This window comes from Coloeus monedula, assembly GCF_965178545.1.
Source record: "Coloeus monedula genome assembly, chromosome: 8".
Classification (NCBI taxonomy): domain Eukaryota; kingdom Metazoa; phylum Chordata; class Aves; order Passeriformes; family Corvidae; genus Coloeus; species Coloeus monedula.
The window spans coordinates 4,036,501-4,059,477 of NC_138788.1; the positions used below are offsets into that span (position 1 = coordinate 4,036,501).

The 22,977-nt window shown below is 54.2% G+C and overlaps 2 protein-coding genes across 3 annotated transcripts in view; one reads left to right on the forward strand and one right to left on the reverse strand.

The window, feature by feature from the left end:
• CDH23 (cadherin related 23) overlaps positions 1-22,977 on the forward strand; it is a gene marked incomplete at both ends in the record, with an annotated part of 173,135 nt that overhangs the window by 136,713 nt on the left and 13,445 nt on the right. For both annotated transcript variants that reach the window (XM_082286522.1, XM_082286523.1), the window contains 9 exons: positions 27-128; positions 1,718-1,867; positions 2,616-2,744; positions 2,854-2,982; positions 3,929-4,156; positions 19,480-19,701; positions 19,784-19,903; positions 21,741-21,921; positions 22,711-22,844. In XM_082286522.1, the coding sequence (XP_082142648.1) occupies positions 27-128; positions 1,718-1,867; positions 2,616-2,744; positions 2,854-2,982; positions 3,929-4,156; positions 19,480-19,701; positions 19,784-19,903; positions 21,741-21,921; positions 22,711-22,844 (1,395 nt within the window). The remainder of the gene's footprint in view (positions 1-26; positions 129-1,717; positions 1,868-2,615; positions 2,745-2,853; positions 2,983-3,928; positions 4,157-19,479; positions 19,702-19,783; positions 19,904-21,740; positions 21,922-22,710; positions 22,845-22,977) is intronic.
• VSIR (V-set immunoregulatory receptor) lies at positions 7,499-17,853 on the reverse strand. Its single transcript, XM_082285943.1, has 7 exons — positions 17,739-17,853; positions 12,698-13,156; positions 11,948-11,995; positions 10,569-10,676; positions 9,026-9,053; positions 8,398-8,585; positions 7,499-8,153 (listed from the first exon to the last, which is right to left on the reverse strand). Exons 1-7 carry the CDS (start codon positions 17,800-17,802, stop codon positions 8,116-8,118), a joined length of 933 nt encoding a protein of 310 aa, XP_082142069.1. The 5' UTR covers positions 17,803-17,853; the 3' UTR covers positions 7,499-8,115.

A 22,977-nucleotide genomic window follows, 5' to 3' on the forward strand; every position in this document is an offset into this window, starting at 1 on the left:
GCACAGCTGTTGTTCATCCTTGTCAGGGTGTGATCACAGTCAAAGGCCAGGTGGATCGAGAGAAAGGGGATTTCTACACCTTGACAGTGGTGGCTGATGATGGAGGACCAAAGATTGACTCCACAGTGGTGAGTAGATTATCCCAGCTTCCTCACCATCCACTGTCAACCTCAGATCACCCACCTCTGCCACCTCTGGCATGGGACAGCGTGTCCTAGCTGAGCTCTCTGCTCCAGTTTCTAGGGTCCAGAAACCCTGATTTGGGGAAAAGCCTGATAAACAGTTTTGAGGGAGGTAAATTTAGGGGCCTTGAAATACTTCACAGTGACTTGTGTTTAAGAGGGTTATATTTAGCAGTTTCACAGGCAGCCGGGCAGGGGGTGATTTGCATTTCTGTGCCGGGTGCAGGGCCACCCCATGGGTGCCAGTGGCTCTGCTCTCCACACAGCGCTGTGCTCTTGTCTGAACCTCTCGCAGGGTGAGGGGCAGATATGCCAACCTTATCTAGAAAAAAACAAAGGGATGCCCCAACAGAGGAGCCTCCAAATTGCTGCACAGGGGTACCCATGACCCTTGGTGCTGCTGTGGTAGGATGCAGGGTTAACCCACATTTCCTCATCCCCCACTAACTCCTCATTGTTTGTGTTCTCTGTTTCTTCCTCTGCTTTCCTCCAACAGAAGGTAAGCATGTTCGTCGTGCTGGTGTCACCTTGGGGACCGGAACCCATCCCAAGTTCCACACTGAGCTGCAGGGAGAGACTGAGTTGGAGGTCTGAAGCCCTGTCCCACCAGCACCAGCCTCCCTGCCACCCTCCAGGACATGGGACAGCCCCGTGAACCACCCTGCTGCTGGCAAGCAGAATCCCAGTTCCCTGATCTGGCATTTGGGACAGCAGCTGCCGGATCTGCTGCAGTGGCTGAATGAGCTCTCCCTGCTCCTGGCTCTCTGTTTTTAATTCAGCAGCAACAATAACTGCATCACCCCAGGGTGCACAACTCGCTCCCCAGCTTCCTCCCAGGATGTTGTCACATTCAGCCTGGCCGCACCTGGGAGCTTGGAGCACCCTGGGAACAGAAAGGCTCTTCCTCTCTCATTTCTGCGTTGCCCTGCAGCACTTTGATTACAAACTCGATGAGAGCATTTCCTCTGCCTAATTGTGGCCAAGGTAGCCAGGTCCCCTTCGAGTATCTCATGCTCGTGAGTCTTTTTCCAGGAGGGAGCTCAGGCCTCCTCCACACCCAGCTTGCCCTGTCTGAGTTAAACACCCTCAGCTCTGCCATCTTTGTGCCCATTGAGCTTTAAAGCAAATCCTGTCTCACCCAGTTGCTGTGAACATGGATGAAATCACTGCTTGTGAAAAGTTTAGCAGGAAAGGGTCACCCTGCAGCAGCCTGAGCTGCTCTGTGCCCGGCTATTTGGAGGATAGAAACCAGAGGACGTTCCCCAAAAAAATGCACTGCTTGAGAACTACAGCTTTGCGCTGTTTCTCCAGCCTCAAAGCATCCCTCCTCCTTCTCCTTCACAGGCAGGGATGTAACTTCAGCTCCTGGGCTCAAACAGCTGCATCATTCCCACAGGGGATGGATGACACACTGTTGACACCTCGGAGGGGTGTGGTGTGTTGATGGCGTGCCGGGGTGTCAGGGTGGCTGTCAATGCCAGGTGGGCAGGGGTCTTGCTCCTGTCCATGCCCTGAGCCCCATGCCTCCTCCACAGGTGACCATCACAGTCCTGGATGAGAATGACAACAGCCCCCAGTTCGACATCACCTCTGACTCGTCCGTCAGCGTGGCCGAAGACAGTGCCGTGGGCAAGAGGGTGGCCCTGGTCCTGGCCCGAGATCCAGATGCAGGCAGGAACGGGCAGGTAGAGAGGGAGACATTTGGATGATGCTCTCAGGTACATGGTATGATTCCTGGGGTTTTCCTATGCAGGGCCAGGAGATGGACTCGACGATCCTTGTGGGTCCCTTCCAACTTCCATGAGGTTGGCACAGCAGTCTTAGAGCTGCCCATGGTAGTGTTTCACTGACACAGAAATACCCCTGCCAGCATCCTCCCAACCCCTTCTCCTCTGCACCCCCGTGAGAGCAAACTCTGGTCATTAATGCCAGTGGTTTTGTGGGGGGTTGTGCAGTGAGTACCAGCAATCCTCAGTCAAGGCGTGCAGCAGAAGAAGAAAAACATTGTCCTTGGGCTGTCTGGGGCAAAGAGCTCTGTGGGACAAGTGTCAAAAGGAGCCCGGCAATCTGAAAACCAGCTGTGGCCTCTCCCACCGTGGGGGCCAGGAGCAAAGTCCTTGGCAGGCTGAGCAGGAAGCTCTCTGGCATTTGTTATTTTCATTACCCTGCAGATGAGCATTAATGAAGTCCTATCACCCCAATAACAAAAATTGCTGGCAGCATAGGAGCTGTGGCTGTGACGCGGGTTGGCCCTGTTAGCTTTGGGGTGGCTGCAGTAAGACAGCACACCTGTGGATCCCACTACATTGGGCCTTTTCAAAAGCTGAGACATCTTGAGGGGATGCTGGATTTATTTTTGTACAGTCTCCTTTCTCTCCTTCCTCCTCAGCATCACTCTGCCTGCCTGTTTTTCTTTCCCTGTGATGTTTCCAGGTGACTTTCTTGCTGACATCAGGGAATATCGGCCGGGCCTTTGAGATCCGTACCACCAACAACACCTACGGCGAGGTGTTCGTGGCACGGCCGCTGGACCGGGAGCTGCTGGATCACTACACCTTACGGGTCAGCACCAAACCAGCCCTCTCACCCCTTAGGCTTCTGGTTTGAGCACCGAGGCTGTTTTCGTGGATGTGTGAACTTCAAAATAGCTTTTTTCCCCCCCCAACTGCAGATCCAAGCGTCAGATGGCGGCGTTCCTCCCCGGAGGAAGGAGCACACTCTGCGAGTGAACATCCTTGATGTCAATGACAACCCCCCTGTCATCGACAGCCCTTTCGGCTACAATGTGAGCGTAAGCGAGGTGAGCACCCAGCTCCTCTCCTTCTGTCCTCCCAGGGTGAAGTCTGACCACAAGCCAGGTGGGGACAACAGAGTGTCCCTTGCAAACATCACTTTGGGTCACTTAAGCATTAGTGACCCCTTGCAAACCTCATCTTTGGTCATTTGATGGTTGATGGCCCCTTGCCATCCTCACCTTGGGTGTTGTAAGGCTTGGCAACCCCTTGAAAGCCCACACTGGTGATGTACTCCTAGTTTTGGGGTAGAAAAAAGCTCTCCAAGCAACTTAAGCCTGTGAGGCTGCAGGGACCAGCCGGAAGGAGAAGTGGCTACACACCCATGGAAATGCCACCAAAGTGACACAAGAGACGGCTCAGTGCAGAATAGGAATGGCTTTCAGGAAGCAGCTTAGCAAGGGCTAGATAATAAAGCAATAAAACACAATCAGGCATGAAAAATGACGACTTATTTCCTGACAGTTTAATTCCTGGACTGAGGCAGGGGGGGATTCTCAATTTGGTGATGAAAAATGAAATATGAGTAATAGCCAGTGCCACTTAGCTGTGAGGAACTGCTGCTCATAATTTATAGCTTAGCATTAAGGATATTGCCCTGTTAGGGTTTTCTTATCTATTTAATTCATGTTCAGAGCAGGTTGAAGAACAGAATTTCTGTTTTGATTTCCCCCATAATGGGACTATCCAAAAATAATTAGCCGAGCTCCAGGTCCATTACACAGCCTTCACCTTTGCACACACTCTGGGTTTGATGCTCTTCCAGGCTGTGCCAGACTAGATAAGACCTAATGTGCAGGTTTCTGCTGAGCTGCTGGGTGTTGGAACAGTGAGTTTGGAGCCTCAAGCACCTCAGTGCCCTCTCTATATTAAAATTACATTATTAATTAGGTATTTTATACGTGATGAGGCTCGTGGGATTTACGTCACGTATCTCTGCTGCTCACCCCGCAGAATGTCGGCGGTGGCACGGCAGTGGCCCAGGTGCGTGCCACCGACCGGGACATCGGCCTCAACAGTGTCCTCTCCTACTACATCACCCATGGGAATGAGGACCTGACCTTCCGCATGGACCGTGTTACCGGCGAAATCGCCACCCGGCCCTCCCCGCCGGACCGCGAGCGCCAGAGCTTCTACAGCCTTGTGGTCACTGTGGAGGACGAGGGCACCCCCTCCCTGTCGGTGAGCCACCAAAATGGTCCTTTCAGGGGCAGGAAGGGGCTGGGTAGCCCTGTGGGAGTGAACTTGGCATCGAGTGTGGAACGTGAAAGGGGAGAAAAGGCACAGGGTGTGATGTTTCTGTGACTCGGGGTCCAAACCTGCTGTGCACAGATTTGGTTCAGAGGCTACTTCAGTGCCTGGTCTTGCAGGACCCTCCCTTGCAGTCGTTCAGCAGGCCTTATCTCCCACCTCCAAATGCCAAAAATATGGGGAAGTGTGCTGGCTGCTGCTGCCCTGCTCACAGGCTCTGCAGGTGCTGGGTCTGGAAGGTCTCCGGACATTGCCCACCCACCTCAGCACCGGGAGTGGCTGGAGCAGCAGCTCAACCACAGTTCCATTCACCATTGACACACGTGTCTGCTGTGGTCCTTATGTGGTCAGTGAGAAGAGCTCTGGTGGTTTTGACAAGGGCCTGGAGTGACAGGACAAGGGGGAATGGCTTCAGACTGAAAGGGGGTTGATACGAGGCCCCACCCATTGTCCCGTGACCTGGGGAAGTGACTGTCTTGCTTGGCTCATTATTTGTGCCCCTGAGGATGACTCTGGCGTGGGAGAGTCAAAAGAGCAAATACCATGTGGGGCATTTTCCAGCTCTGAGTCCCTTTTAACCCCACGTCTCTGTAGAGAGGTGAGTCAGCACCCACGTGCACAAATGGTGAGTGGGCTGATGCCTTTCATGACACTGCCATCCTTCCTGTCCCCCACCTCCACCTGCTATCTCTCACTATCTCTCTGCTCTGCCAGCGGAGCTCTGTCTGCAAAGCCCTGCTCTACATTGTGATGAAACAGATCACAGCCAGCAGTGCAAACTGTGATTCTCACTTCAGGCTTTGCACTCTCAGCTCCTCCCTCCTGGTTAGTTCACACTCCAGCTTCTGCACACCATCTTTTCCATTAGTTGTATTGTCACTGAAGCTTAAACCAAGATAAGTCTCTTCCCCCAAAATGAGAGAAGGCAGCTTCATGTGACTGCAGCACATGATGCCACCAGCTTCTCCTTGTCCCCATCACCGATCCTGGTGTGCTGAGGAATGCTGTGTGCTGAGCTGGCAAATCCCATTGCCATGGCAATGCCCTCTTCCCTTCCTGGTGCCAGTGAGGACAAATGGCACAGCTTATCACTTCACGCTGCCAAGGCGGTGTCCCAGCAGCCCTGCCTGTCCCCAGAGGCTCTGCTGTGTGCCCACCATGGTCACGAGCACACATTATGCCAGCAGCAACAATCCAAATCCCTGCGACACAAAGTGCCCAGTGACCCAATTCCTGAGTGCAGAGAAGAGCTTTGGCCCTTTTCAGAGCTGGAGGACACTCAGGTCTTGTGAAAGGCTGGCCGGCATATCACTGGGTGCCTGCTGGCCTCATGCCTGGGTGGGGAAATTATGTCTGTCAGGGGCTTGCTGCCTGCCAGAAACTCTGCTTTCACAAGTAGGTCCAGGCTGATGCAACCATGCACAAAAGGGGATGATTGTTTGTAATTTGTACATCCATCCATGGGCTTCAAGATTTGGCCTTCTCTGTGTGGGAGAGGCAGAGGAGACAGAGCTGAGAGGACTATGAAGTCCTCACTTGGAAATGGTGATCTGGGATACCCACGACAGCAAGGGAGCAGGGAAGACTGGCTGAGAGGATTCTCCTGGGAGCTGGAAATGCAGGAACAAAAGGACAAAATGCTGCTGATAAAAGGAAAGTATTTTCATAAAAAAGCATTACAGGAGAAAAAACCTTCACAGGCTGGTGAGCTACAACTGGAAGGTGTGTGGGAATTGCAGGAGTCACCTGGGAGCTGTCTGACCCTGGTGCAAGCCAGCAGCTGCACCTCTCCAAGGGTTTGCCCTGCTCCAGAGTGGTCGGGATGCTTCCTGCAGCAGCAGGAAGGTCTGCCCAAGGAAGCTGCAGTACCCCAATGAACTGGGACAGGGATCCTCCTGGCACCTGCAGCCCCAGGCACTGGTGGCTCCAGCAAGGCAGCGTGGATCCTCACTGCCCAGATGTTGGTCTTGCAGGTGGGTCACCTTCACCACGAGCATCTGTGTCACCTTCTCCATGGTAGTGGGGGCCAGGGTGGGGTGCCAGCACCCCATGCCAGGACTCCTACTCCAGAATGTGTGGAAGCCTGGGAAGCCATTTCTTCTGTCTCCTAGAATCTTTAGTTTTCCTTCTGGCGGGAAAACTGATGCCACTCAGTGCCCCAGCATGCCACACCAGAGCCTCTGGCAGAGAGCGTGGCTGCTCAGCTTAGCTCTGCCTGCAGTGCCAGCCATCCCGAAAAATGGGATTCCTGCTGCACAGAGAAAAACCTGTTTCCAACAAAGCTTCGTTCTGTCCTCAAACAGTACATTTGTTAGGGAACAGAGGGACTTGGACAGGGTTTCAAAGCCGTTAAGACCTGCAGGCAGGAAAAACCCTGGCATGCCTTTCCAGCTGGAGCTGCTGGGACAGGGAGAAGGAAGTGCTAGAGGCACCGGGCGAGATTCCCCAGCAAAGCCGGGAAGGGGCTGAGCCAGGGATGGCAATAAAGCACAAGTCCCGCGCTCAGGACGTTACAGCTGTGGTACATGGGGGTGTGGGTGCTGGCTTCTCCTTCATCCCTGAACCACCTTGAGGTTGCTCCTGCTAAAGCCAGCACTGGATTAAAAATATCCTGCAGCAGCCCAGGGCGTCCCCACCCCATTCCAGAGGCAAATGCTGTTTCATCCAGCCATGCCGTGTGGAAATTCATGTGCTGCCGGGGATGCTCTGCCTGGCCACGCTGCCTGGTACAGCTAAAGCTCAGGTCTGACACTGCTCACTGTTTTGCTATGACAAATGTTTATGTTTGTCTCGTGGCCATTTTTTTGCCCACTTTACAACAAAAAGAGAAACAAGAAAAAAACCCAAAACAATGAGTAACAGCATCTGCCACAAGTTTTGATATCATCACTGGGGCTGAGTCACGCTGGAGCTGTAGCTTCTTTTGGATAAGCAATGCCAGGTGCTGTGTTCAGATGCTGCAAGAGCACCCACGTCCCCCAGGGCATCAGAGAGTCCTCTCACAGTGGCCCCAGCGCTGGCTGCTCTGGCTGTGCTGGCCCCAGGAGGGCCAGGGGAAGCCATCTGTAGCATTTCCCACTGTGCCCCCTGTGCCTCCACCTCTCCACAGGGGTTCTTGGCCACCTCATGGGAACATCCTCCAACATCCTCCAAATGAACTTCCTAAATGACAGGCATTTAAAAAAAACCAAAAAACAAACTAAAACCATAAACATCCTTTTTTCCTTTTAATCAGCACTGATAGTGAAACAAACAGAAAAATGAATTGCCCTGATCCCAAGCCAAGGATAAAACTGCAGCAGAAATAAGGCTCCTCCCAACATGTGTCCTGCTGAAAAGGCAGCAGCATCACAAGTCCATGGCCATTTTAAAAGGCTGGTAAGGAAAGAAGGCTCTGGTGGCAGCAGGGAGCCTCTCCCCTTCCTGTTTTGCAAAGAGAAAGGTAGTACAAGGTTGGCTGGTGATCCTGTTTTGTTCCATGCTGAATAAAGTATTTTACCATCCACTCCCAGAGAGGATGTTCAGTCAAGGATCCAGAAATGTGTTGATGTTGCAGAGCTTAAACCCTGGCAATAAGTTAATCCTCAGGGAAGTCTGCAGGTGCACGACATCCTTCCATCTCCACATCCTCAATTTTCAGCTAGTCTGTAAAATGTGAGCAATACAGAGCCATGCACTTATCCAAGGAAACAGGTAGTTAAAAATTGAAATCCGAGGAAGAGAGGTTCACTTCCAGTCCCAGGGCAGTGGCAGGATGGGAGACAAGGGCAGGGATCCTGCACACAGCTTCATTTCTTAAGGCTTTGCTGCCCCTGGCCCTGCCACCCTCTGGGGGGTATTGTCTTGGTGAGCATGGCGTGGTCTGCAGGATGTGGCTTCCTCTGGGGTCTTTAGGCTTTCAAGGAATTTGGTGAGTCAGGAACAGGATCTGGAAAAGGGCAGACCAGGGGTATTAGTCCAGCCTACAGCTGAAGGGATATTATTTCAGGAAGTGGCCAAACGCTACTTTTGCATGGAAAACAGAGAGTTTAGGTCCTTCTCCTCTTTTAAGCCATGGGACTTGATGTCCCACACAACACAAAGTGTGTCACTGATATTTAACCCCTCACCTTCCCCTTTCCTCCCCACCTCTCCTGTGGTCTCACAGGAGCTCAGCATTGCCCATCACTCACCCAGGGTCGGGAAGAAGCAGTCCCCGGGACCAGGGGGTGACAGGGGGGTGTTGGGCTCCGAGAGCAGATGCCGGCCGGACTCAGAGGGCAGCCTGCTGGCCACATAGGAGAGCTGGGGCCGGGGCCGTGGCTCCACACTCGCCGATGGCACCGCCTCGAACACGGGGTTTTCAATGCCCTGGGCACTGCTGTGGGACAGGAGAGGCATTTGCACTTTTATCTCAGGAGCCTTTTTTTATCCCCAGGGGTTTGGCTGAGCACTGGGAACAGCCAAGCAGGGCGGGGAGCAGGTTCAGGTGGTGGCACCTCAGCTGAGAGCAAACAGGGAGCCCAGTGCAGCAGGGAAAGTTCAGCCAAAGTGGTTTCAGGCTCTCTGGGGGTGCAGGGAGATGCAGGCCCTTGACACAGGCAAAACAGAAGGAGGCACTTCCGACTTGGAGAGAGGGAAGAGAAAAAGCGATTTCCCAGAAAGGGAAAGGACTCAGGGCATGGGTGACACCAGCACCCCTTTCGCTCTGCCAGGCTGAGGATATGTGCCAGCTTTAAAGGGAAGGAGGAAAGGGCAAGACCCTTGTAGGGTCTGAGATGCAGGCAGAGAGGGCAGCTGGGAGCACGTGCGTTTCCTTACCTATCCATCCTGACAAGCTCATGGGCACCTGCCAAAGACAAAACGTTTGGGGTGAGTGCCAGCAGCACAAGGCCCAGCGTCAGGCCCAGTGCTGTGTTCTGGTGTCTTATCCACCTGCACTTCCTCCTCTCCCTCTGCATTCCTCCCTTCCTCATCCACTTCTTCAGCTCTCTGCTTCGCTCCCAAACCTCCTTCTCTGCATCCCTGCCCTCTCCCACCTTGTTCACTCCCCAGCCCAGCTTCCTCCCACATTGAGACCAATTGTGGTCTCTCACTCAAGAGACCATTGAGTGTCTCTTACCCTCCAAAGAAGGGGAAGAGATACTTCTGCAGGCATGGGGTGAAGTGAGGTGCAGCTGCAGCACCCAGGCTGTAGTCTGGGCCCACTCGTGCCTGGATGCACCCACCACCCACCTGTGGCACCCTCCTGGGGCTCTGCAAAACACCACTGGGCACTTGGCTGCCCCTGCGTTTGGCTGGGCAGCACCGTGGTAGGTATTCCCTCATGCCCTTAGCCGCAGCAGATCCCACAGCCCAGTAACAGTAATGGAGTGTTACTGGGCTCTGCTGGACACCTGTATGGCAATCACCCTGAGCTGAGGTGCTCGAATTTTGGCCCAAACTGTGCCAAAGAAAAGTGCTTTGTGGAAATAACCTGGTCCATGGTACCTGAGAGGCAACCCCGCCCTGGATTTTGACTCCCCTCTGGGGTGAAGCAGCCTCCAGGTGATTCTTTGCAATGGAGGTGGGAGCTGCAGCCCAGCCACTGCTAAATGGGTGCATGAAGGGGATGGCTGTCGAAAGCACAGTTCCCATTCTCGTGGCTGGCACTGTGCCTGCTGCTGCTGCAAAAACCACTTCTCCAAAGGTTTCCTCAGAGCCGCACAGCTGCCCACCAGGCTGGGAGAGGGAAACCGCAGGGCCCCCGCTTGCCCAAGGGCTGATGAAATGGCTCTGCCAGTTAAGGTGGTGCCCCTTTCCACTTAATTACCAAAGTCTCTGGGAGCCAAGCATGGGCAGGAGCTGTCAGCCTGCTATGCCTCAGCACAGCCTGATATTCCAGAGCTGGGGCAGCGGAGGGGAGACCTGGCTTGCTGCAGTTCTGTGGCCATGGACATGTCAGGGGTCTTTTTAAAGATGAGGGGGAGAAAAAGTGCTAAAAATGCTTTTCAATCACTTAGAAGGCAAAGCTTCTACTTCAGGTGTTCAGTGAAGGGAGGGATGAGTAAATGAGATGGCTCTCACAGTGGATGTGGAGGGAAGGGTTCAGCAGGGAGCATCTTCACAGTCTCAGTGCCTCCAGCACGCTGCTGGTGTCCCCTCATATCCCACACTCCTCACCAGCAGCCTGCAGGCATGCCTGGTCCTTCCCAGGACAGCTCTCTAGGAAGCACCTGGCAGGGACCTGTCTTTGGGGGCCACCTTACAGCACACCCATGGGACTTAGGGCAGCTGAAGCAGCTGATCCTAGTGGGGCACATCCCATCCCAGCCTTGCCAGGCTAGTACAGGCCAGGAGATGAGGTGGGTGTCCCGGTACATACGTCTGCTGCTGACAGCTTGTCGCTGCTTGTAAATGAGGAGCAGGATGAGGGGCAGGCAGAGGATGCCCACGATGCAGGCGCCTGTGGCCAGTGCAGCGGCCGTGATATCTGCAACAGAAGAGGGCAGAGATGAACCCTCCATTCACCTTCCCTTTCCTTGGCTTCCCCAAGCCAAAATCACAGGATTGTTTAGGACGGAAGAGACCTTAAAGATCAAGTCCAGCACAGGGCAGCCCCATGTTGCCTCAGAGACGATGCATGTGGCTCCCACACACACGGGATTCACACTGGGGTGCACTGCCAGCTGTGGAGATAAGCTCTGAGGCATCCTTTTAGAACCTAGACCAAAGTCCTTCATTGCTGCAGGACATCCCAAGGTCTTTGGTCTTCTAAATATGAGGAGAGAAGCCCTGATAAAGGCTCCCAGCAACTTTGGAGCACTGACTCTGACCCACTGCCAGCCTCCAGGTGCTCGGGCATCAAAGGGCTTGGTACCCACAGCCTCTGCTGATTGATGTGTCCCTGGAGAATGTCACCCACAGAGGCTCCCAGAAAGGCTGGCAGTCTGAAGGCACATCTATGGCCATCAAGGTCCCTGTGGGATGGCTCATGGTGAGGTTGAGAGCTTCTTAAATCAAGGGCAGGTTCAGCTCCTCTCCTGCACATCTGAGGAAGCAGCTTCTTGTCCCATGTGTCTGCATTTTGGGAGGGGGCTTTTTTTCTCCTTTTTTCCTGACAGGGCAGCACTTGAGACTGAGGGTTAGGGACAGGAAGCACAGCTCATGGGGACCAGGAGCTGTTTCCCTTGTCTGGGCAAGCTGCAAAATAATTTTAGCCAAATCTGCCCATTTAGCAGCCAGCAAAGGGGGGTAGACAGAGCGACCCAGCAAGAAACCAGCTGCGAAGTGAAGTGTGGGCATCTCCATGTCTAGACACAGCTCTGGGGGAGCCGCACATTGTCTGAGCACTCAAGCAAGATTTGGGTTTCCCCTGCTCGAGGCAGAGGTGGCCTAGGCTTGGGGTGTAGCAAGAGGTGCCTGCAACTCTTTATCTTTCTGTCCCTTCCCATCTTCTCGTGGCAGCGGCCGCTAATTCCCTGACTCTGTTTTGGGACGGAGTTCAGGTGCTTTAGAACAACAGGGTGAATGATCTCCATGGGCTTCAGGACAGTCATGTCCAGGTGATGGGCTGAAGAAGGCTCTCCTTAGCCTGAGGATGCACCTGTGATGCACACCCTGTTGGAACAGCACTGGAAACCACCCTCCCAACACCTGTCTGTGAGGTTGCATCTGGACACTGGTGTGTTTGCAGTGATCCCTAGGGAATGCTTGGGCCAGGATGGTGAGCAGGACATTGGAAAGAGGGTTTTTTCCCTTTACCTTTGCTGGTGGCAGTATGAAATGTGCAGTTTTGAAGTTCCCCTTTGCCTGCAGAAGAGAACAGAAAAGCGTCTTACACCTTGGGGGGTTCCCTCAGGTCCCACAGAACTCCCAACCTGCTCGATGTCCTTGCCTTTTCTCCCTGGTATTGAGAATGTCATCCCAGAGCACCCCAAAGCAGGAGTTTAATCCTGGGAAGTGTTCACTGAGATCCCTGCTGCAAGGCCCTCTTCCCCATGGCAGCAGGGCCCATCCCTGGCCATGCAGCCTCTATTTTTTTATAGTTTTTTTAAAAGAAAAGCTATCTAATGCTGCAAATCAAGGCCAGGAGACGCCTTCCCCTCCCTCATGCCTCTCCCACTGGGCTGCTGTCCCAAGGTTATCTGTGAGCCCTCACTCAGGCTTGCACCACCAGCCAGCTCCTTTTAAGTTGAGGCTTGTTTTCCTCTCTGCCAGTAAAAGGTTGATGAAGATCAGTGAAACTATGTACCATGGATTTTATTGCATGCCAGCCCCTTGAGTTGCTAAGCTTTTTCTTTTTTTTTTTTTTTTTAATGTTTCATTGCTCTCTAGCTCCAATCCAAACCTTCAACATCTGCTGCCCTTTGCCTTCTGGAACATGCCCTGCACTTCCAGCATCAGCACACACTGCCTCCCCAGCCCCAGTGCTGCATCCCCCACCACCCTTTCTCTGGCACTTTGCCCTGCCATAGATGCAGGGCTGGCAGGGGCTCCCCTTGTCCCCCTCACCTTGCTGGATCTGCAGCTCCACGAAGCCATGAGCCACCTGCCTGGTGTGGGGCTTGCTGTGACCTTCCCGCCTGAGCTCCACGGCGTAACAGCAGTAATTCCCACTGTCCTGCAGCGTCAGGTTCATCACCACGATGTGGAAGGCGCCGTGGTGGTCAGGGACAAACTCCACACCGTGGTGGCTGCTTTGCCGCCTGAGGGGGGATTTTTGGGAGCTGTTGCCCGGCAGTTCGTGGTGCCTGCTGAGGTCGTGGTGCAGCTCCTTCTCGGTGACGTTGCGGATGTGCCGCTTGTCGGAGCAACTCTGGTCCCCCGTGCTGCTGAAGTACCAGGTTTTGTAGAGCAGGTCGTGGCGCTCGGCCAGGGGGCCGCTGATCCGGCAGGTCAGGGTGACGTTCTGGCCCTCGGGGCAGACGCAGAGCGAGTACGGGGTGGTGATCAGGAAAGCTGCTGCCCCTCCTGCCGGGGAGAAGGCACTGAGTCAGAGCCTGTGTTTACCCTGAGTTTGTAGCAAAACTCCCCAAACAAGCACTGCAAACCCACCACCGATGTCGGCAAAGGGTGGTGAGGCCCTGGCACAGGGTGCCCTGAAAAACTGGGGCTGCCCCATTCCTGGAAATGTAGAAGGCCAGCTTGGATGGTGCTCTGAACAACCTGGTCTAGTGGAAGGTGTTGAAACTAGACGGTCTTTATGTCCCTTCTAACCCAAATCATTCCAGGATTCTGTAGCGGGGCTGGGAGCACAACTTCACCCTAGAAATCAACTCTGGAGGAGAGACATGATTTAAATATCAGCAGCAGGGAGGCAGAAGCTTCTCTGGGGCCAGCAGAGGTGTGGGGCAGGGAGGCAAAGCATGCAGAGGATGAGGAGAAGCAAGGTAGCAGGTTCTGTTTCCTCCTTCATGAGGAAGGAGGAAACACAAGCACTGCTGAGCCAGCTGCAAAAAAATAAAAGGAGCAAAAACAAACAGAAAAGTTCTAGGAGGAGCAGTGTCCCCCCCCTTCTCCCACAGATGAGGCGGGGAGCAGGTCCCACCCTCCTTGTTTTTCAGCCCCCAGGGAGGAGAAGGGGGAACTGGCTGATGCTGACAGTTAGGAGCTGCTGGAAATGAAAACAATTTTCAGAAAGAAATTCTGGAATGTGGACAAGAGCCCTGGCAGAAGTGGGAGCAAGGGGCACACAGCAGCATTGCTGGTCTTTTCCCAGCACACGGGTGGGGGGCACTGGTGGGTGAGGGGAGCTGTGCCTGAGGGGAGGGAAAAGTGCAAAGACAGGAGAGGTTTTGGTGCTCTGGCCCTGCCACTCCTTCATGTTTGCCGAAGTGCAAACGTCACTTCAAAAGCTGGAGAAAAAGCAGATTCTGGGTTTATTTACTTTAAATTACTGTGGAAAAGAGGTTTCTGGGGCTGGTTTGCAGCAGAGAAGATGTTGTAAGGACAAGATGCTTTTTTATTTTGGTAACATCCTGTTGTGCCATTAGCTCCACCACGTTTCACTTTGAGGTTTTTCACTTGCTGTATCAAGAGGGTGTCAATCACAGGCACGGAGTGATGTGGCTGCCCGCAAGCATGCAGCCGGGCCAGAGGCTCCCCATTGCTGGGCCACCCGGAGAGCATCCTCCTCCTGGGAGTAGAGTCACTGTGTCACCTCCCTGGCACGGGGCTCTGCTGGAGAGAGTGAAACCAAAAACGTGCCTTGCACCCCTCGTGGTTATCTCTGTCTCTTACATGATGGTGCAAGAGCAGCCATGAAGCCCCTGAGTCCCTGCCTGAGGGTGCTCTGCAGGGAGAGGGAGGCTTTGGGAAGGAGATCTGCCCCATTGCACTCCCTGCTCTGGAGCCCACAGTGCCAAGGAGTCCCCAGAGCCAGGGATGGCGTGACCTTTGCCTGACCACTCCAGCTAATTGCTTCCTGCTTACAGCACGTGCAGCAGCACGTCCCCGGAGCTGCTCTGCGGCATAGGTTTGCAGGGCCTGAGCTCAGCACTGCCTCTTTCAGTCTTGTTTTCGAGCCCTGGCTTCTTCCTCTCCTTGGGTGCTGCTGGGGCCAGGATGCATGGCCAGCCTGGATGGGTTCTGCAGGCAGCAGAGTAGATCCCCCACCTCCTTGCCAAAGCACTGAATACAAAAGGCACCTCAGATGTGTTTCTCAATACCTGCTGCAAGGGGAAGTGCCCCATTCACATCGGGGGTCTCCTGGGAGCCAGAGGAAGGGAAGCCAGGGCTCTATTGGAGGAAGCCACACTTCCAACACCTTCCAAAAGTGTCTTCAGGAGTCTTTTGTTTTCCATGCACCCCCCCTCAAAAGAAGTAGGGCCGTCCCACTCATCCCCGCGCAGTTTGCAAAGCTCTGCCTTGCTACACCATCCAGCCTCCACCTCCGGAGCTTGATGGGAACCGTCTGGATGGAAAGTCAGCACAGCCCACGCTTTCGGGGAGGGGCAGAGGTTAACATGTGTGCAGCCTTTTTCCCTTCCTTCTCTGGAGCGGGGGAAGGCTCTCAAAAGCCATTGATTGGAGGAGAAAGCAGCTGGCAAGGCACGGTACAACCCAGAGCAGTGCCAGGGCAGCTGGTGTTCCCTCCCCAAGATTACCGAGGCTTCAAATGCATGCTGAATGCCAGATGGAGCCCAGAGGAAACATCTTCTGGTGGTGTCTTTATACTAAAGCCCATGGATCCTAATCTCCTGGGCTTCTTCAATGCCCACAGCCCAGGCTTGGCTCCATCCACACCCCAACTGAAGGACTTCCCTTTGAAGTCAGAGCTGCTGGCAAATGCCAGAATAAAGCCAGATGCCCATCTCTGCACATCTCCAGCTGGTTGGACCAGTTGAGGGCTGAGCTGAGAGCTGCTGTCTTGTCACCATCTGGTCAAGACAGAGGAGGTCTCAAGCAGGTGCCAAAAGTGCCCCTTTTCCTCTTTGGCACCTCAGTAACTTCAGCCAGTGGTGTTGCATCGGTGTGGTGCAGAGCCCAGTGCAGTGTTGGTACATCCCAGCACTGGCATCACTGCCTCTCTTGACACCTGGGAACTCTGCTTTCAGACAAAACAGAAACACAAAAAAGTGCGGAAACCTGTGCTACTTCGCTGACCAGCAGCTTAAATAAATCAGGATTTACACCGAATTCTGGGTCAGTGTCCAAAAGCCTCTGCTGGCTGCTTCTCTTAAGTTTAGTCCCTCGCCCTAGCAAGCAGATGTTTGATCTGCACTCCTGTGCTTGACAGAAATGGCTTCCACATCAGGCCACCTCTTTCCACTCCAAGGAAGTCAGCAGGGAGCAGGGGATGGAGCCTTTGGAGGGGCTCACCTGTTGCAGAGGAGGGGCTGCTGGATAGAGGTGGAGCAAGGAGCTCTGCTTTTTTCCTCTTCTGGGAGTTCTTGTAACAGGCTCACATCAAAGTGCCACAAGCCCCATCATCACTGTGCTGTCATTATGCTTCAGGTTATCATCCAGGTGAGATGTGCAGGGCCATCCACAGCTCTGCAGGAGTACTTCAAGCACGAGAGAAAGAGTGAAAAACTTGCTGAAGATGCCTGAGACATGTTAATAGCCCTCATCTCCTGCACCCCAGGAGCCAAATGGCTTTCCACCAGTGGGGGTACCCATCATCCCGGCAGTGGAGGGAGCAGCTGGGAGCCGGTGCTCCCACTGGAAGGGTCCTGCCTTGCTCGTCTTCCAGCACAGCCCTGGCCCAGGGACAGTACCTGGGATGTGATTTTGGAAAGCCCAGCTGAGCTGCCATCCTTTGGGTGAAGAGGAGCCACTTCCTCATCCACCTTGCTGCCAGCATCCCCAAGCTGGATGTCTCCAAGGGCTACTTCTCCATCAGTCCCTGCCAAAATTAGCCAGGGCTTCAGAAAGTTTTGGCAGGCACAGGGTTGTACAAAGCTTGGTTCCTCTGGCACCAGTCCCACGTTGAACATCAGCATCCAAGCTTGTTGCATTGCAGAAGGCCTGAAGTTCAGTCCCAGCACCCCAGATGCATAAATGAAATAACTGAAATCCCAGTAGAGATGCTGGGAATTGCTCCCTGATGCCGAGACTCAGATGAGAAGCAAAACGTGGTTCAATCCACACCAGCCTTGCTGTCCCATAGGAGAGAAGGGACCTCCGGCCCCATTGCAGTGGGGCATCTTTGGGCATATTTTCTTCCTGGAGATGCGCTGGCAGAAATCATGGAGGCAGTCACTTTGTCCCGGGAGAGAGGGTGAAGCCAAGCCCGATGCCCACCTTCTGCCTGCGCAGGGCAGGGAGGGATCATGGTCCGTCCCAGCTTCCTTTTCTGAGTCGTCCAGAGCCGAACCGCGGTTTTAATGCCACCGCCCCTGTTTCACCGCCTGGCCCCGGAGCCCCGAACGGAAACGCTGCCTGCCAGGGCTGGTGCGGAGTCTGAAGCAGCCCCCTCCCAAAGCGTCCCCCTGATAAGCAGCCAGCGAGCTTCCAGCACTGGGAAGCGCTCACTCCGAGGAAGGGGAACTCGGCAGCCACTCACAGTGGCCCTGGCCACGGCTGGTTGCCCACCCGGAGAAGCTGCCCGGCACATCCCGGCGGAGCGCAGCATCCTTAGAGAGGGCATCCCAGCCCCGCTCGCACAAATCCCCTCTCTCCGCTCCCCCAGGGCTGTTGGAAGGATCTTCTCACCGTGGCACAGCCGGGGACCCCCGCAGTGCCAGGGAAAAGTGCCGTGCGGGAACGGAGCAGCTTTTCCAGCCGGGGGTCTCCAGCGGGAGGCTGGCGGGGACAGGGGGCTGCTTTCCTTCCACGCATGTTAGATCAAAGCAGAGGAAGAAAGAAAAAAACAGTCTCAGAGTTTTAGAACAGCAGTTCCCCTGTGGCCCCTTTACCCCAGCACAACTAGCACCGTGTGAAACACTGGCTTGATCCCCCACACACCAGAATCACAGGGAAAGAGAATAAATAACGCCCCAAACACCCCTAATTCCTTGTGCCGCGACACAGCCCCGGGCAGGCGAACACGGTGCCCCAGTGAGGAGAGTTTCTCCGGTCAGGGAGGAGAGGAAAGCGAGCTGGAGCTTACCGTGGGAAGCGAGCAGGCAGAGCGCAGCCAGGAGCAGCCCGGTTCGGGGGGACGCTGCCCCCATGGTGGCGGGGTGACCGCGGAGAGGTGGCCTCTGCGGAGCCACTGCACGCTCTGAGCAGCCCCGCAGCGACAGCCGGACTTGCACACACAGGAAATTTCATTGCGATGTCGCGCAGCGCTGGAGAGAACGGCGAGCACCCCCCGGAGGTGAGAGGCTGCAGGGAGCTGCGGGCGGGAGCACCCGCAGGGGGGAATCACTTCGGACCCCACCTCTTCGGGCAGTGGGTGCGTTTGCTGGGTTTCTTCCCTTACAGCCTCACGTAGAACCAGCTGGTCCTCCTGCCTGCATTTTTGGGGTGCTTAGCGGGATGCTCGCCGTGCCAAGGGACTTGCGGGTGCTGGTCTCCATCCCTTTCCCAGCAGGAGCTGATTCCTTGGGCCTGGTTGTAATTACTTTACTTGCAAGGACTGTTTTTCCCGTGTTTGTGAGGATTAAGGAGGCAGAACCTCTCCTGGGATGAACGGGAGGCAGGTACAGGGAAGCGTAACTCAGAGCAATGCTGGCTTGGAAAAGGAAACGGAGCTTTCCCCAAAAAATGGGAGCAAAGCATCCCCTCCCACAGCCCATTTACACTCTGCCCTGAAATAGCAAAGCAGCCCCATGGTCTGACACATAACTCCTCTGGGAGCTTCTCTTCAAATTCCTAAGGCATCAACAAAATCTCTGGCTGCAGCTGAGAGCTGCCTCATTTCCAGTCAGCGTTCCCTGGAAAGTGGAGCCCGCAGACACGGGGAGTTTTTGCAAACCACAGGAAACTTTGCTGCTTGCCTGCTCTGAATCTGGAGCGTGCAGGGAAATTGAAAAGTACCTAATTACCGTGTGGCATTGTGGTTTTACAGCAAACACGGCTGTGATGCTCCTGCCAAAAATGTAACCCTTGGCTGGCTGGAAGAAGTGTGTTGCTTGGGGAAGGTGTAGGATGAAGTCCAGAGACTCCAAGAAAATGGTTTATTGTCCCAAGCCCCCACCTCTGTGCTGAGCCCTTAGGCAGAGTGCTGTGCCATTGTCACCTCCCCATCCCCAGGTGGGGTGACACCTGCAGAAGACAACCAGGACATCCAGGTGCCTGTGCAGAGCCAGGGACAGCTGGAAGAGGCTCAGATCTGGCTGAGCCTGACCAGCAGTGACATTGTGGTGAGCAGGGAGATGGTGGGACTGTGAGAGGTCAGTCCAGTTGTCCAAGGTGCTCGGTTTTGTTCCTCCCCTGAGCTGTGGCAGCGTCATCTCCAGGTATTTTCCATCCATATTGCCACACTTGTTAATAGCAGCCATGGTGTTCCCAGTGGCTAGGCAAGGACTCACACGTGCCTCCTCCAAAGGCAGGGAGGCACAGTGAGGTTCAGCCTCTGGTTTTCCCTGTGCCATGGGCTGCTCCCTGGTGTTGCCAGCAATGGTAAACTGTGAAAAGAGGAGAGACCTCATAGAGACATGATTTGCTTGGGACCAAGGGTGTGATTTAATCTCAGTACGTTTATCTCTGTACCCAGCCGTTACCTGGAAGTGCGTTTGCTGCCACGGCTCATTTCATTTGGAACCCTGCACTCTGTTTTTGTCTCTTGGCACTGTTGAGCCTGTGTTGGTCATTGGCCTTGACAGATCCAGCCTTCCCCAGCCAGCTCCAGAGACTGCCCAGCAAATGCCTCCACAGTGTCTAACGTGATGTCCCGTGTCCCACAGGCCACCACCACGGTGTATGTCACCATCCTGGATGAGAACGACAGTGCTCCCACCTTCCGGCAGCAGCTGTACGAGGTGACCCTCGATGAAGGTCCCTCCACACTCAACGCCACCCTGGTCACTGTGCACGCCCTGGATCAGGATGAGGGACCCAATGGCACGGTGGCCTATGGCATCACCGAAGGCAACATCTTGGGTACCTTCCACATTGACAACACCACGGTCAGTACAGATGCCGGCCCCATTCCAGATGTGTCCCTATCCTGCTCCCTTCACTCCCAGCTGCTCTCCCCTGTCCTTGCAGGGGGAGATCCGCACGATGAAGGAGCTGGACTACGAGATCAGCCACGGGCGCTACACCTTGATCGTCACCGCCACCGACCAGTGCCCCATTGTCTCGCGCCGGCTGACATCGACCACCACAGTAAGGAGCTGATGGGGGGGTTGCGACACTGTGGCCTTTTTGGGGTCAAGGAGTTCCTGCTCTGTGAGCAGTTTCACATCTCCTTCCCAGTGGTAACCAGTTGCTTTTCCCAGCTGTGGCCGGTTTGCCCAGTTGCTGTCACTTTGCTCCCTCAGGGGGGTTTCAAAACAGGGTCATGCACAATGGACACTTATGGGTTAATTAGCCCAGTTGTTAGGTCCTGCAAAGACATAGAGAAATTCCTGGAACTCCTTTTAAGTTGCGTTATGTTTTCTTGAGTTGGCCTCTTGGTTCTTCTTGCTTGAAGGGACAGCAGGTAGTAAAGCATTGCTATAGCATTAATTTCAGCTTAATCTTTATCTTCTGTGGTTATTTATGTGCTTTTAAAATTCCTTTTTCCCTTCTTGTAAGGAGGTTATTTAAAGCTTTTAGTCATTTTTATGTTACTTTTCTCTCTAGCTCTTTCTCTTCTCCCTGGGCCTCATTGACCTGAACTTAGTGCACTGCTCAAAGACGGGGAGGGCAGGCGAGCAGCTCCAAAGAAAATATTTTGCAGAAATTGAGTACACTGATTATTTTTGTGACTTGATAAATTGTGCCACATGCCCAGATTGATTTGGTGGTCTGCAGGTGTCAGGGATGGGTTAAATCTTCTGTCTCGGTTGCCGTGGACCATTGTACCTCACCCTGATATTGAGCCACAGGTTCTGTAATCCCCCAAAAGGAGATAAGTTCTTGTGTGTGAAGGGGGAAAAAAAGAAAAACTGAAGGAAAGTGGGATTACCAGTGTGGGAGATTTCTATGGATAAATCTGTCCTCACAAGCCTGGCAGTGGGACTCCGTGCTTGGGAAAAGGTGAAGCCTTCAGATTTGGGCATCTGATACTACTGGTGATGACTTCCCGGCCCAGGATAGACCCGGGGTTCAACTGCAGGCAGCGAAGGCAGCAGCTGCCATGTGCTGCAGGTGAAGGCAGAGCTTCCCCTGCACTTGGCTCAAGCAGAGACATGAACTTGGAAACCCCTTCAGCAACAAGCACCAAAGCCAGAAAAGATAGGAAGCACCCTCCCTCCACTGCCCAAGGAGTTTGTGCCAGCAATGTATGAAAACACAGCTTTTAGGAGGAGTTTGAGGGATTATTTGAGATCCCCAGTGATGGCAAGTCCATCATCCTGATAAGACGTGCCAGTGTTTGTTTTCTCTACTGCTAGGAAACGGAGCAGAAATTTGGATATACTCTCTGTAAAGATTAGATTTAACCAGCAACAAATGCCCATCTTGTGGATTTCACTATTCTTTAACCCAGGAGGTCAGAAAATTCCTCATTTCCAGTGTCCTTCTCAAAACCATCAGTACCACCATTGGTGGTGGTGGTTTTGTTGGAACAAGGATGCAACGTGCCAGTTTTTTAAAGTTTGCTCAGCATTAGGAATTAAGTATTTGTTGGAGGAAAAGGAGTGAGCAAGTGTGCAGCTGCTGCAGAGATCGGGTGTCTCCTAACTCATGTCTGTGTTTTTGTCTGTCCTGCTTGGACATGAATGTGGAGGACAGTGGGCTTTTGCACTGAGTTCCCCACCGTGGTGTATGGCTCAGGGGTTTAGCAGTGTGCAGCTGGAGTTCTGTAGTGTGGCTGTAGGATGGCTGTGGTCAGGAATAACCGAGTTTGAATCTCTGAGCTATGAGTTGGATGTCTGGTGAACCCAGAAAAGCTAGAAATACAGGAGGCATTTTGCCAGTGTCACCCATCCATGGCTTCCCATGCTCATGACCAGTGGGGTGGTCTTCCCCTTCCATCCCTCTCCTCTCACAACTCTCATCCTTCTCACCCTGACCGCAGGTGCTGGTGAACCTCAATGACATTAACGACAACTGTCCCACCTTCCCACGGCCCTACGAGGGTCCCTTCGATGTCACCGAGGGGCAGCCCGGCCCTCGTGTCTGGACTTTCCTGGCCCATGATGGGGACTCAGGACCCAGTGGACAAGTGGAATACAGCATCATTGCCGGGGACCCCCTCGGTGAGAAGAGCCTGGCTTGCAGGAGCGCGAGGAGGAAGCGCTTTAGAAAAGCCATCCTCCCTTCCTGCTCAGCCTGTCGACACCAGGAAATCCTGTTTTGAGCAACAGGAAACTTAACCTGTTCATGCCTGGACAGGGGGCGGCTGGGACTTGTGGAGGGAAGGGGGAAATTTGCTAAACAATAAAGGCAAAAAGAAATCAAAAAGGCAAAAAAACCAAAGCACAGAAAGAGAAACTGAGCCCTGTCCCTGAGTCCCTGTGGGGTTTGAAGGGTGTTTGGGGACCGAGTTGCTCACCAGCACTCACAGCTCCACCAGCACCATGGTGCAGATGGCAGAGGAGCGGGGGCCATCCCTAACCGTGGGAACATCTGGCGGTCCCCCTGTGAAGGGGGTGGTGGGAATCTGGAAGGCAGAGCCCGATCACATCTCCCAGCTGACCCCACTGCAAAGCTTTGCCAGAACAGCAAAGGACGAGGCCCTTCAGCTCGTGGGGGGTCTGTGCTGTGTCCATGCCATCCCAGGGCATGGAGGGGCTGTTGGCATCTTCCAGAAAGGCCCAGAAAACGAGAACGGGCACCTCTTAATTGGCCACTCACTCCATCCCCTGCTCCTTCTGGTTCCTGAGGGTGCATCCAGCACAGTCCCCAGCTGTCACAGTCCTCCTATATCTGCAGTAACAGGACATGAGTTTGTCCCCAGACCTGGCACGGTGCCCTAGCTCCCAGACAAGCCACTCCCTTGGGGAGCCAAGGCACAGTGAGAGCCAGGGCCCTGCTGTCTCCGGCAGGGGAATTTGTCATCTCCCCGGTGGAAGGAGAGCTGCGAGTGCGGAAGGATGCCGAGCTGGATCGCGAGAACATCCCCTTCTACAACCTCACCATTGCCGCCCGGGACCGGGGAGTGCCTCCCCTCAGCTCCACGGTGAGTCCCCCAGGCTGGCGCAGGGGGCTGTGGCCTGCCGTCCCCCATGCCCAATTCCTTCCCTCTGGTCTCTGGCTTCATTCTCCTCTCCTCCACCTCCTTCTTCTTGTCCCTAGGCCTTTCCATACTGGGC

Bases quoted from the DNA above. Each gene is read 5' to 3' on its own strand.
- VSIR (XM_082285943.1), bottom strand. From the start codon at position 17,802: ATGGGGGCAGCGTCCCCCCGAACCGGGCTGCTCCTGGCTGCGCTCTGC. The intron at 13,157-17,738 runs GTAAGCTCCAGC...TCTCCCCGGCAG, and splicing joins CTGCCTGCTCGCTTCCCACG to GAGGGGCAGCAGCTTTCCTG. The intron at 8,586-9,025 runs GTAAGGAAACGC...CCTGTCCCACAG, and splicing joins GAGCTTGTCAGGATGGATAG to CAGTGCCCAGGGCATTGAAA.